Source organism: Lemur catta, chromosome 4 (assembly GCF_020740605.2).
Source record: "Lemur catta isolate mLemCat1 chromosome 4, mLemCat1.pri, whole genome shotgun sequence".
Lineage (NCBI taxonomy): Eukaryota > Metazoa > Chordata > Mammalia > Primates > Lemuridae > Lemur > Lemur catta.
The window spans coordinates 71914411-71928988 of record NC_059131.1 but is presented as its reverse complement, the minus strand read 5'-3'; the positions used below and the strand labels follow the sequence as shown (position 1 = coordinate 71928988).

At 36.4% G+C, this 14578-nt stretch overlaps 1 protein-coding gene and 1 non-coding gene across 4 annotated transcripts in view; both read left to right on the top strand.

Annotated features, from left to right (window-relative positions):
* Nucleotides 1-14578, top strand: part of TMEM131 (transmembrane protein 131) — a 206890-nt gene that overhangs the window by 67467 nt on the left and 124845 nt on the right. For all 3 annotated transcript variants that reach the window (XM_045550172.1, XM_045550174.1, XM_045550173.1), the window contains exon 3: nucleotides 8729-8769. In XM_045550172.1, coding sequence (XP_045406128.1) covers nucleotides 8729-8769 — 41 coding nt within the window. The remainder of the gene's footprint in view (nucleotides 1-8728; nucleotides 8770-14578) is intronic.
* Nucleotides 1417-1478, top strand: LOC123637613. The gene has a single exon (XR_006734967.1). It is a non-coding gene; the product is annotated as a U7 small nuclear RNA (small nuclear RNA).

The following is a 14578-nucleotide window of genomic DNA, read 5'->3' as shown; positions in this document are numbered from 1 at the left end:
GAGCAATATACTGCATCCTTGAGTATCTCAACTGTGGTGGGAGCCTACACAGCTATGAACCTACACAGCTGAGAAAATTGTGTAGGACTAAATACATGCACAAGCACACAAATTAGTACAAATAAAACTGGGGAAATCTGAACAAGATAGGTAGATTTTATCCATGTCACTATCCTGGTTGTGATACTATGCCATAGTTTTTGCAGAATGTTACATTGGGGGAAATTGAGTAAATATACTTCTTTGTATTATTTCTTATAACTGCATGTGAATCTATAATTATCTCAATAAATATTTATGTTAAAAATACACATGTATGTGCAAGCACAGGAAGCAAAACAATTGAAAAGTCAGGAAAGACCCCTTTTGTGAGTTAAAAATTTTTAAAACTGCCTTGCAGATATCATATACATTTTCAATATGAGATTGTTTGCAGAGGACATTGTCGGGGAGGTTGGGTTCATGAGAACTGGAATTATGTGTTGATGTTTTCATCATCAAAAGTTGTCCTCATCCTCTACCTCCCCCTACCCCAATCCTGAAGAAGGTATGTAATTTCATATCTGAAGGTGACAAAGAAGCATATTCTGATCACCTACAAGGAAACTTGGCTTCTCAAGCATATCCCTGGGGAAAGTTGCACAGTATGTGGCACTCACGTGCCACCCAGCGTGACTTCCTGGTACCACTGATATGTGTGTATGTGCCATCAAGAAGCTTAAATTCTAGGGTGATGCAGACCTTGTCTTAGCACCCAGTGCCACATTCACAACTGACACATATTTGATTCTGTAGTAAATTTCATTTATTTATTCATTTATTTTTTTCCCTAACAAAATTAAAATCTTTTAAATAATAATGCAGTATAAAAGGGTGACCACATTAAAAGTTGTTAGTAATAATGTGGCCAACTTCAGCTCGTGTAAGCTAAAAGAAGTCAGTATTAGGCATATATAAAATCTTATTAAGGATATGCTATAATATGCATGCAATAATAGACCAGATTACAGGATTTGAATTCTGACTCTTACCATTTCATCCTGGACTGCCAATTTAAACCGTTCAGAGGCTTAGTTTCCTTATCTGTGAAATAGAATCCTTTATCTATCTCCGGTGTGTTAAGAACTGCAAGAGCCACCGGAGATAGAGACATAATTGTTACGGCAACCATGTACTTTGAATTATAATGGAAGGAGATGCTATTATAAGTGAAAATCTAAATTATTGCTGTCTCTTTATAAAATTGAAGTTATAGTAAAGTTTTTAATCTTGGCAATATTTACAGTTTGGACCAGATAATTTGTTGTTTGGGGGGTAAAGATTGTCCTGTGCATTGTAGGGTGTTTATCAGCATCCCTGACCTCTACCCACTTGATGCTGGTAGCCCCCATTTTTATATAGAAGTATCAAAAATACCTCTGTTACGGCTCCTTTAGAATTTGTCTAGCAAGTTTTCTGGTTTTTATTGGAAAACTTGCCCCCTCCCCCCAAAAAGGTGCCTTTGGACACTGCCAAATGCCTCCTGGGAAACAAAATTGCCCTCAGTTGAGAACCACTGAGTTATAGCGATAAAATTATTTTATGTGTTTTTTCATAAGAGAATTTAATAATATTTGAGATCATATCACATATACATTTTTACAGAGGCTGATCATATTCAATTGGAAGAATAGTCCATTTTCCTCTCATATATCCCTCTTCTGAGAGAGATGGCTCAGAGTGGTCTGGAATCTGCAGCCTAGTGATGAGTGAGGCTGAGGCTGGAGTCCTTAAGTGTGCAAGAAGTATATGAAGTCTGATTGGTGTGTGTCAAGGAGTCTGTGTCTATTCCAGAGACATGGTGAAAAGAGAATTTGCAGCAAGTTCCTGTGATTCAGTGATGTTTTCTTTGAAACGTTGTAGCTATATCTTATATTTGATAGAAGGTCCAAAAATACATGGCATGGGCGTTTTCTGGGGCCCTGAGTACTCTCTATAGACCTGTAATCTCCTCTGGATGGGAGTCCATAAAGCTTAAAGGTCCCTGCCAGTCAGATGGTGAACTATGAAATTTCATTGTCTTCTAGGGATTGTTTTACTATCTGATGAAGCTGATCATCTTTTCATGTGATTATTCCCCATTTATTTTTCTTTAGTAAATTGTCTGTTCATGCCGTTAGCTTACATTTCAATCACAATATTGTTTTTCTCATTTCTTTTTTTTCTTGTTGAGTTATAAAAATTTTCATTGTAAAGTTATTCATGTTGTAACCCTTATTTGCTTACTTTCATCCTTTTTTTGGCTTTATTTTTGCTCATTCTTTGACTTTTGACATTTCCACATTATTTTATATTAAATGTTTATAGTTGGGTTTTAATCCTTTTTGTCTTTTTTAAAGAGATGGGTTTATCTTATTTAGTCTTATTTAGATGTGTTTAATCTTTTCCATCTAATTTTTATACTTTCATATTTGTTTTTTGTTTATTTTTAATCTCGATATAGGAGCTCAGTTTTCAGATATATTTTTAAGATATGTTTAAGCCTTTATTTCTCAAATTATTTCAGAAACTAAAATAATGTGTTGTGATATTCCTTCTTTCTCTCAACATTTAGGGTTCTTTTGGCATGTTCTGATATTTTTATTCTTGTTTATTATAGATAAATGATTATTTTTCTGTTTTGTGTCTTACAATTCAAAAACAACATTTGTTTTCTGCTTTTCCAACCTTATGTCCACAGTTCGTTTGCACTGAGTATCTGCTTGTCTTTCATAACACAGCTTCCTTACTTGTGATGCTTCATCATGAGTAATTTCATTGGCCAGATCTGTTTTCATGATAATTTTTCTCCCTCAAGAAAGTGCACATGGGTGATATACTGCCTGAGTTTCTTTTCTGTCCATTTTACATGGGAACTATAGCTTCTCATTTTCTAGAATTCTTAGATCGTCACACCCTTTGTTGATGTATAAATGACATTCAGTAAACTGCATGTGTTTAAATTGTACAATTGGAAAAGTTTGACATATTTATATATCTGTGAAATCATCACTACAATCAAGATAATGAACATATTTATCACCCCCAAAAGTCTATTTGTGCCCCTTGGTAATCCTTTCACCCTCTCACTCTTTGTCTTTAGGCAACCACTCCTCTGCTTTCTGTCACTATTGGTTAGTTTACATTTTAAAACATTTTACATAAATGGAATCATACAGAATGTCTTTTTTGAGGGTCTGGGTTCTTTCACTCAGCATGATTATTTTGAGATTCATCCATGTTGTTGTGTTTATGAATAGCTTATTCTTTTTATTGCTGACTAGTATTCCAATGTATGGAGGTACCACAATTCACATATCCATTCACCTGTTGATGGAATAAGTTGTTTTCATGTTGAGCTATTACAAACAAAGCTACTGTGAACATTCATGTACAAGTCTTTGTATGAACATATGCTTCTGTTTCTCTTGGGTAGGTATCTAGGATTACTCCACTTTGACTCAGTCATGATAAGTATGTTTAACTTGTAAGAAATTGCTAGACTTTTTCTGAAGTAATAGTTATATTCTACATTCCCACCAGCAATATATGGGAGTTCTGGTTGCTCCACATCCTTGCCAACACTTGCCATGGTCATTCATTTTAATTTTGGACATTAAAATAGGTGTATAGTATCTCATTGTAGTTTTAATTTGCTTTTCTTTAAAAGTGTTACCAAGCATCTTTTCATATGCTTGGTTAACATTTGTATAATTGCTCATTTTAAATACTTTCTTACTCAGTTTCACAAGTTCTTTATATATTCAGGATATAAGTCCTTCATCAGATACGTGATTTGCAAATATTTTCTCTCAGTATGTGATTTGCCTTTTCATTTTTATTATGGAGTCTTTTGGTGAGGATATGTTTAAAATTTTGTTGAAGTCTAGTCTATTAATTTTTTCTTTCTGGTTAGTGTATTTTTGTTCATGAAATTTTGTCTATTCCAACGTTGCAAAGTTAGTCTCCTATATTTTCCTATTGAAGCTTTAGAATTTTTAGTTTTTATGCTTAAAACTATGATTTGTCTGAAATTAATTTGAGTACATGGTTAGCAGTAAGGATAAAGGCTCATTTTCTCCTGACATAGGTTTGTTCAGTGTCTTAATCAATTTTCTGTTGCTATAACAGATTACCACAGACTGGGTGATTTATAAAGAAGTTTATTTAGCTGATGGTTTTGAAGTCTAGGAAACCTAAGAGTATGGATTTGGCATCTGGTGAGGGCCTTCTTGCTGTGTCACAGCATGATGGAGGGCATCAGATGGTGAAAGGGCAAGAGCAAGAGTGCCAGAGAGAGCTTACTTTTATAACAAAGCCACTCCCACAATAACAGCATTAATCCCTTCATGAAGGCAGAGCTGACATTAAGCCACCCACAAGGGCAGAGGGATTAAGCTTCCAAAACGTGAACTTCGCGGAGGGACATATCCAAACCATAGCATCTGGTGGTTCCAGCACCATTTGTTGAAAAGACATATTTCTCTACCGAATTGCATTGATGCCTCTGTTGAAAATCAAGTGACTGTATACATGTGGGACTTTCTCCAGTTTCATTGATTTATTATATGTCTTTGAGCCAGTATCACACTGTCTTGATCACTGTAGCTTTTAAAAATTGTGGTAAAATATACATAACATAGAAATCACCATTTTAACCATTTTTAAGCATACGGTTCAATGACATTAAGTACATTCACATTGTGCAACTATCAACAACATCCAGCTCTAGAACTTTTTTCATGTTCCCACAGTGAAACTCTAAACAATAACTGCCCATTCCTTCCCAGAACCCCTGGCAACCACTATGCTTATTAGGTTCAAAATGTACCATTTTGAATCAGAAGTTTAGTTTATTATCTCTCAAACAAGAAGTAGTACAACTAATCGAAGTATGCACCTAAACTATTGACAAAGTTTTGCCATCTTAACAATAGCTTGCTTATGCCAGCAGCAAAGAAGCCTGGAGAGGAATTGGCAATGAAATCACAAAGGTGCTTTCCACAGCTTGTTGAGAATTAAACATTTTTTTCTTGCGAGAAGTGTCGAAAGCCTGGAAGAAGTGGTAATCAGTTGGTGCAAGGTCTGGTGAATATAGTGGATGACAGAGAGTTTCCAAGTCCAGCTGCTATAGTTTGAACAGTGGCAGCATTGCTTGTGCGACATGTGGTCGAGTGTTGTCTTGCAAGAGGATTGGCCTGTCTCTGTTGACTGATCTCTGCAGCTTAATCACAAGCATCCTCATCATTGCATCCAGTTGGTTGCAGTAGACATCCGCTGTAATCGATTGACCAAGTTTTGTGAAGTTTGGATAATGCCAGCATTGGACCACCCAGCAGACACCATTAGCTTTTTTTGATGAATATTTGGTTTTGGACTATGTTCCAGCACTTCATCTTTATCTGCCCATTGTGCCAAACACTTGTGATTGTCAAAAAAATCCATTTTTCATCATGCGTAACCACACGATGTAGAAATGGTTTGCTTTTATGTCGTGACCATGGAGTATTACTCAGCTATAAGAAGTAACAGTGATACGACATCTCTTTGGTTCTCCTGGAGAGAGTTGGAACCCATTATATTAAGTGAAGTATCCCAAGAATGGAAAAACAAGCATCACATGTACTCACCAGAAAATTGGTTTCCCTGATCATCACCTAAATGCACATTGGGGATTGATACCAACTGGATATCAGACTGAGGCAGGGGGTGGGAGGAGGGGATGGGTGTATGCCTACATGATGAGTGCGTTGCGCACCGTCTGGGGAACGGCCATGTTTGAAGGTGCTGACTCGGGGAGGTGGGGGGAGGGGGGAGGGGATGGAGGTATGACTACATGGTGAGTGCCAGGCGCACTGTCTGGAGAATGGACACGCTTGAGGCTCTGACTCAGGGGGATGGGCGGGACATGGGCAATATATATAACCTGAGCTTTTGTACCCCCATAATAAGCTGAAATTAAAAAAAAAAAAAAGAAAAAAAAGAAAGGCAAGCTTCCAGACGAGTTCTCTTCTGACACTCATTTAATTCATCCAGTACCCAGGTGTCCAGCTTCTTTACCTTGCCCGTTTGTTTCAAATGGCCCAATATTATTGGAATAGTAACATCAAAACTTGCTGTTAATTCAGGTGTAGGTTGAGATGGATTTGCTTCCACTACAGCTTTCAACTCATTGTTATCCACCTTGCTCTCAGGTCAACCACATGACTGATTTTCAAGATTAAAATCACCAGAGTGGATCTTCTCAAACTATCAACATACTGTGTATTCATTAGCCATATTCTTCCCAAACACTTGATGTTTTGAGCTGTCTGTGCTGCCTTGGTTCCACAATGGAACTCATATTTGAAAATAACACGAATTTTTGAGTTATCTATGGTTTCACAGACATTGCTTTAAAAAAAAATTTGAAGCGTGCGTTTGAAAGACTGAGGCTGTGCCTTCACCATGAACACAAAACAAGAAGTGTCAAAGTGAAATGTCATAGATACCAACTGTCAAACTTAGTACTTAAGGAAATCGGACATTTCATACTTAATAACCTAATTCTATCTCATATGAATTTGACAATTCTAGATACCTCATATAAGTAGAATTATTGTATACAATATTTGTGTTTTTGTGACTGTCTTATTTCACTTAATGTAAGTGTAGAGTTAGTCTTGAGGGTTCATCCATTGTTGTGGCATGTGTCAGAATTTCCTTCCTTTGTAAGGCTGAATACTATTCTATTATGTATGTATAAGTCACATTTTGTTCGTCCATTCATCTGTCAATGAATACTTGGGTTGCTTCCACTCTTTAGCTGTTGTGAATAATACTGCTGTGAACTTGGATTCATGCAGTATCTGTTTGAGTCCCTCTTTTCAATTCTTTTGAGTACATACCCAGAAGTGGGATTGCTGGCTCATGTGGTAATTCTATGTTTAAGTTTTTGAGGAACTGCCATACTGTTGTCCATAGTGGCTACAACGTTGTACATTCCCACCAGCCATGCACAATGATTCCTATTTCTCTACATCCTTGGCAATACTTAATCTTTTTTTTTTTTTTTTTTTTTACTAATAGCCATCCTAATGGATATGAAGCAGTATCATTGTGGTGTTAATTTTGCATTTCCCTAATGATTTAGTGATGTCAAGCATCTTTTCATGTGCATACTGGCCATTTGTATATCTTCTTTGGAGAAATACCCCATTTTGATTTCCTTGCCCATTTTTTAATCAAGTTGTTTTTATTGTTGAGTTATAGGAGTTCTTTATGTATTCTGGGTATTAATCTCTTATTAGATATGTGATTTGCAAATATTGTCTTTAATTCTGTGGGGAATAGTTATAATTTTTGTAATAAAAAGCTAAAAATAATTTTCTTTAAGTACAAAAAATAAGAGTTCAATGAATACCCTCAACCACTCAGACCCAGCAGTTAACATTTTGCCATATTTGCTTTATCTGTACACACATGCAAAAGTTATATTGTTGAAACATTTTAAGGAAAGTTACAGATACCTTTACACTTCACCTGGTATATACCTTAACAAAATAAGGACATTTTTCCATGTCTGCCATATTTTCCCCATATACATTCTGCAAAATACCATTTCAAAATAATATATCTTATTGGGAAAACATAATGCTACGCTTTGCTTTCTCTAATTATAACATAGCAGCTAACCTGTTGGAATAAGTTCACTGATGGTATTCCTTAGAATGTTGACATTTTCTCACACATCATTAAGAACTTCATTTCCTTCATCACCTGAACTACACCTGTTGCCTCCCAACTTTCTCCTTTCTCTGTGATCCTCCTCTGATCTATCTTCTATACTATAGCCAAAATAATGTCTTTAAAACTTAAAGCAGACTTTGTCTATCTGTCTCTTACTCGTTCAGACCCATTGCATTACATATGAGTACAACACAATCCAAACCTCTTACCATGGCTTCTTACAGGGCACAGTATTATCTGGCCCCTCCCAAGCCCACCAACCTTCTCTCTAAGGTTTAGCCAGATAGACCTGCCATCTATTTCTTGAACATACCAAGCTCTTTCCTCTATGAGGGCCTTTGCATGTGCTGTTTTCTCTCACCACCACCCATCCCACTTCTACAACACTGTTTTTTTCCTTCTAGTGTTTGTGTAAAGGTTATCTCTTCAGACATGCATTTCCTCATGATGTAAGTACATCTGTTTATTCCCTTTCATAGTGCCTTTCCAATATCTTTATAATCCTTTTTCAATGTATAAATACATATCTTTAAGTTACTGTCTCTCCCCCCTCACCTCCCCCCAACACGAAACACACACACACACACACACACACACACACACACACACACACACCCCATGGTACCTTGAGCTTCATGATGGCAGGAGCTGTTGTATACCAGTTGAAGAGGTGAACAGTAAGAAGCACAGTAGCCCCTTTACAAAGTGACTGTAAAGGGGAGTATTCTTACAGGATGTATTGGCTTGGCCAACTTAATCATATTCCTTTGCATTGCTTCCATGTGTGTTTAAAATTTGATCCAAATTCTCTCATTTGAATTACGTAGTGTGACAAGTCATGTCATATGATTTTGGAATTAGGTTTAACCTGAAAATCCAAGATCAAAATTGAAACTATAGTAAAATATTTTGTGTATTTCATGTGCCTGTAGTATAAAAATGTGATTTCATTATTTTCATCCTTATTTTCTTCCTCTTACAGACTGAGACAACACTTGGACTTAGTTCATATCAACAGAAAAGGTAAGCTGTATATATTTAGTAATGTACTAACATATTTTCACTTTCTTCTGGGGGATTCCTATCATTCTCTTGTTCTCTCTTCCCCTACTCTTTTTGGTGAAGAGGGAATAGCACATTATAAATCACGTTGTATTGTGTATGTCTAAATATTGTGTGTGGAAAACCAGGTTTTAATCTGAATTTGTTTGTCATGCAATAATGTAGCATGCCTCCCTGTCATATACGAAGGGCTTTATACTCAGAACTGAAACTCCCCTTGCTTTGTAAGAGGCTCAACTTTGTACTCTTCAGTGACTTCTCTTGTGGCTATTCCTGCCTTTTATGGACTGACTGTTGCTGCCCTCAGTTATGAGAGGTCTGTCTACAGGACCCTGGAGGAGGAACTCAAGAGCCATGAAACCCAGTCTTGTGACTCAAAGAGACCCCTTTTAAACACAGCTTCCCTGTTATAAAAGAGGAGTTGTTTTACCTCAGGTATTAGGAAAATACATACATACATGTCAATTTGAAGACACCTTCCCTGCCTCCCCACCCCCAAATTCTTTGGTTTTTTGGTACCTTCTCACATCTTTAAAGAGACGGTATAAAAGGAAGATACTGGCCTGATTGTCTTTCCATATCTGGTGAAAGCCTGCTCCTGGTATCAAAAGGGGAGTGAAAGCTTTCTTTGAATTAGATAACCAGTCCCTCCAGCAACTATTTCATGTTCACCCCCAGCTTTTACTGATCACTCGCCTAGGGAACCATAGATTTAAACATGTTTTTTTCTGTAGAAGGTTTGGCATAATGATATAATTGCATTTCCTGTTTGCCAGAAACAACTGGTCTACCTCCCAGTACCTGTTACAGTGAGTGCCCTTTAGTAATTGGAAGGGTGACAGTGGTATCAGTGGTATTCTCATATAAGAAGCCCATTTCACAAATTTAAGAACCCATTTATCTCATGTTTTTAGAAGTACATTTTATTCTGTCAGTGTATTCTTGAAATGAGAACAAAGCAAATTTTTCTTTAAAAATTGTCAATAAATTATCCAATGAAATCAGACAGTGAACTACCAAAGTGGTTGTAGCAACAGAAGATGCCCCTGCCTTTGCTGTCATCACTGCAGTTTCCATTTGGATTTAGCAGAAGCAGGAAAGCATTTCTTCTTTACAGGCTTGATGCTTAAAGTACATCTGTGAATATCCTAGACTAGCAAAAATGTAGACTGCATCAACAAAGAATTTTATTTTCAAGTGTCAAATATTCAGATTAAGAGTAGAACAATTAAAACTTTACTTCTTACTTCATAAATATAATAATGGAAATCCTTCAGTATTCACTAATTTTGCTTTTATTACTCTTTCATATCTGCAGTAATATGGCCCTTCTTCCCCATTGCTCTTTCTTCCTAATGTTACATGCTCTATTGGGACCTGCCTGTGAACCCTGCCCAAATATTTTTGGTACTAGGGTGGGTTGTCTCCAGGCCACTGTGAGTCTAGCCTGATCCTTTCCTTGGCTGGACCATCTAAGAACCCTAGAACTCTGTGAAATGTCTGGAGCCAAAATAGTGGAGAGAAAAAGCACACTTCTTATCATCTGCTTCTTCCTTGATCCTTTATTCTAGCAGTTAGGAGATTAGCTATGGAATCATGCTGTACTACATTTAAGAAAATGATTTTTTTTCCATGATCAAAATTTTAATTTTAAGTATTTTCCTAGTATAATGAAGAATTTACATTAATACATAATTATATTCTCGTCTCATGTCTGCTTATCTATTATCTACATCTGTCTAAAAAACTACCCAAAACTTAGTGGCATAAAACGGCCATTTTATTGCCCTCTCAGTCTGTGTGTCAAGATTTCAGGCAGGGCACAGAGAAGACAGCTGGTCTCTGCTCTGTGATGATCCGGGGCCTCTGCTGGAGAGACTCCAGAGCTGGGAATGACTTGGCCTGGAGCCGGAGGCATGTTCACTCACATGTTGATGATTATTAGCTGGGACTTCAGCTGTCACCTAGAATGCCTATATTTGGGCCTCTTTCTGCAGTCTTTTCACATGGGATTGTTTGTTTGAGATTGTTTGGGCTCCCTCACAGTATGCCAACTGTACTCTTTTTTTTTCTTTATTTCAGGATATTATGGGGGTACAAATTATGGTTACATGTTATGACTTTGCCACAACTAAACCGTGATTTTCCCCCCCTACAACGCTCACCGTGTCTATTAGTTGTGAGTTTACCCACCCCAATCCCCAAAGAATATTAGTACTGTGTGAGCACCTTCGTGTGGATCAGTTAGTGCACACAGGACAACTATACTCTTAAGAGTGAATGTCCCAAAGAAAACCAGTGGAAGTTGTATCACCTTTTATGACCTGCTCTTGGAAGTCATAATGTTATTTCTATCATACACTGTCAGTCAACCAGCTACTTAGGTTGGCCATATTCAAGGTGGGAGTGAGGGGAAATAGACCCTCAGCTGTTGATGGCAGGAGTATCAAAAGATTTGATTTGTAAATACAATTTACAACCATCACATTTCACTTTGTGTGTGTGTGTGTGTGTGTGTGTGTGTGTGTGTGTGACCAAGACCATGAATTTGATAAACATTTGGTTCAAATTGGTATGCAGTTTGGGTATGTGACTGGGTTGAGCACTAAAACGTGTTAGTTAGTTAGCCCAGGCTACTATAACGAAATGCCATGTAGCTGGTAGCTTAAACAACAGACATGTATTTCTCAAGAGTTCTGGAGGCTCAAATGTCTAAGATCAAGGTCTTATGGTCATGAGCCTTGCAGACTATTTTGATGATAAAAGAGTAAGACACCATGTGGAGCACACACATGTACCTTAGGTACCTTGACACCCCCTACAGTTAAGCCCTGAGGCTTACAGTGTCTGATTATAATGTCCTTCTTCAAATGTGCTGTTTTCTTCTACAAAGCGGAATACATCTTGTCACTTTCATCAACACCTATGCTGTATGACCTCATTAGAAGTGGGTGTCTCCACTGTCCTCTAGAACTACTCTGATGGGTTTAACAGCCAGAGAACATTGGCAGATCTCATTTTTGGCAGGCTCTGTGCTACAGAGGTTTATCTTGAGTGGGGCTGGTACCAGCCAGCTGGTGCCTGTTCCCCCACAGGGAATTTAATAAATCTATTCTATGTGTTCAGTGATTTAAAGGAAAATATGAACATAAGAGAAAATGGACAGTATAAAAAAAGAACAAAATGAAACCTAGAGTTGAAAAATACATTTTTTGAAATGGGTAGGATTAACAACAATTTAGACACTGCAGAAGAAAAGCTCAGTGAGTTGGAAGACATAGTGACAGAAGTAATTCAAAGTGAAGCATGGGAAGAAAGTTGGCTAGAAAAAGAATAAACCCTTGGTGACTTCTGGTTTAATAGCAATCAATCTAACACATGTATAATTGAGTTCCTAGGAATTGGAGGGAAGGAGCTGTCAAAGAACTATGATAAATCTGAAGCAAGAATAACCTAAAGAAAACCACACCAAGCCACATAACATTCAAATTGCTTAAAACCAGTGATAAATAGAAAAACAGCCAGGGAAGGAAGCTACATATCTAAAAAAGTTGAGAATGATTGCTGGTCCTTCATCAAAGACAGATGCAAACCAAAAACCAATGAAATGACATCTTTAAAGTACCGAAAGGAAAAATTGCTTAACACACTACATCCAGCAGAAAAATCCTTCAAAAATAAAGACATTTCCAGAGAAAGCTGAGAAAATGTATGGCTAGCAGGCTGGCACTTTAATGTTAAAGGCTAAAAGGTAGTTAAACTGTTTTAGGTGAAAACATAGATCTAACAAGAGAACGAAGACCACCAAAAAAGTAAAAATACGTGGGTAAATGTAAAAAAACTTTAAAGATAATTGACTTTAAAAAATAAAAATGATTATAGTGTTTTATGTAATTTATAACATGTACATTATATGTCTGATAACAGTGACACAAAGGACAGGAGGGGTGGATGGGAAAATTGAATTGTAAGGTTCTTACATTATATGTAAAGTGGAATATTATTATTTGGAGTTAGACTGTGACAAGATGAAATAAACCCTAGAGGAAACATTAAAGTCATTAAAAAAAAAAAAAACAGAACAAAGAGATATACTAATAAATTAGTCATAGAGATAAAATGAAACACTGAATGAATATTCAGTTGATCTATAAGAAGGCACAAAGAGAGGACAAAAGGAATAAAAAGCAGATGGGAAAAACAGAAAACGTGGCAAGATGGTAGATTTAACTGCAATCATGTTAAAAACTACAATAAATGATTCAACACTGGTTGTCAGACTATATTTTAAAGAGCAAGATGCAAGCATATTCTGTCTACAAGAAATGTACTTTATTTTTAAATTTATATTTAATATTTTTACCTTCTGTTTTGAAATAATTTTAGTTTCGAGAAAAGATACAAAAATAGTACAAAGAATTCCCATATTCCCTTGATTCAGATTCCCCATTTGTTAACATTTTTCCACATTCATTGTCATATTCATAATCTCCTTTTTCAACTTTTCCTTTCCCCTTCCTCCCCTTATTTACCTCATATATATTTATATGTAATTTTTCTGAATTGTTTGCAAATCCTTTGTAGACATGATGCTCTTTTATCCTTAAATACTTCAATGTATATTTCTTATAAACGTGAACATTGTTTTACAGATCACCATGTAATTATCAAAATCAAGAAATTAACACTATTTAATACTGTTATTTAATCTGTAGACCTCATTTGAATTTTGTCAGTTGTCTCATTAATGTCTTTTGTTTACAAAAGAAAAGAAATTTTTGGTCCAGAGCTCAAGCACTTATATCTAATTTTCATTTTTCTTTAGTCTCTAATGTGGAATAATTGATTTGTCTTTCTTTTATAACTTTGACATTTTTTAAGAGTAGAGGCCATTTATTTTGTAGACTACCACAGTTTTGATTTTCTGATATTTCCTCATTATTCAATTCAGATTGTGCATTTTGGGCAGGATTACTGCTGAAGTTTGTGCCCTTCTCAGTGCATCTTATCAGAAAGCACATTATGTCTGTTCCATTTTTCTCTTATAATTCTGAAGAGAAGTGCTTTGTATCCTGGAGAGAGGTACTTTGAGACTATGTAGATATCCAAAGAACACGAAATCAGTATGAGCAGTATGTCAAAGAGGTATCTGTACTCCCGTATTTACTGCAGCACTATTCACAATAGCCAAGGTATGAAATCAATCTAAGTACCTATCAGAGGCCAAATGGATAAAGAAAATGTGGTATTTGTACACAATGGAATACTGTTAAGCCTTAAAAAAAAGATGGAAATCCTGTCATTTGCGACAGTATGGATGAACTTGGAGGACATGTTAAATGAAATAAGCCAAGCACAGAAAGATGAATAACACATGCAGTTCTCTCACTTGTATGGAGAATCTATAAAGTTGAACTCATAAAAGCAGAGAGAAGAATGAAGTAAGTACCAGGGGGTGGGGGGCTGGGAGATTGGGAGGATGTTAGTCAAAGAATACAAAATTTCAGTTAGAATAAGTTCAAAAGATCTATTATATAACATTGTGACCATGGTTAATAACAATGTACAGAAAGTCCCATACTTAAGATAGTTCGACTTAAACGATTTTTTGACTTTACAATGGTGCAAAAGCAATAACATGTTCAGTAGAGTCAGATTTTGAATTTTGATCTTTTTCCAGTCTAGCAGTACCATACTCTCTCCAGTGGCTCTCAGTCAGCCACACAGTCATGAGTGTAAATGACCAGTACTCTTTACTGTGTTGCCCAGA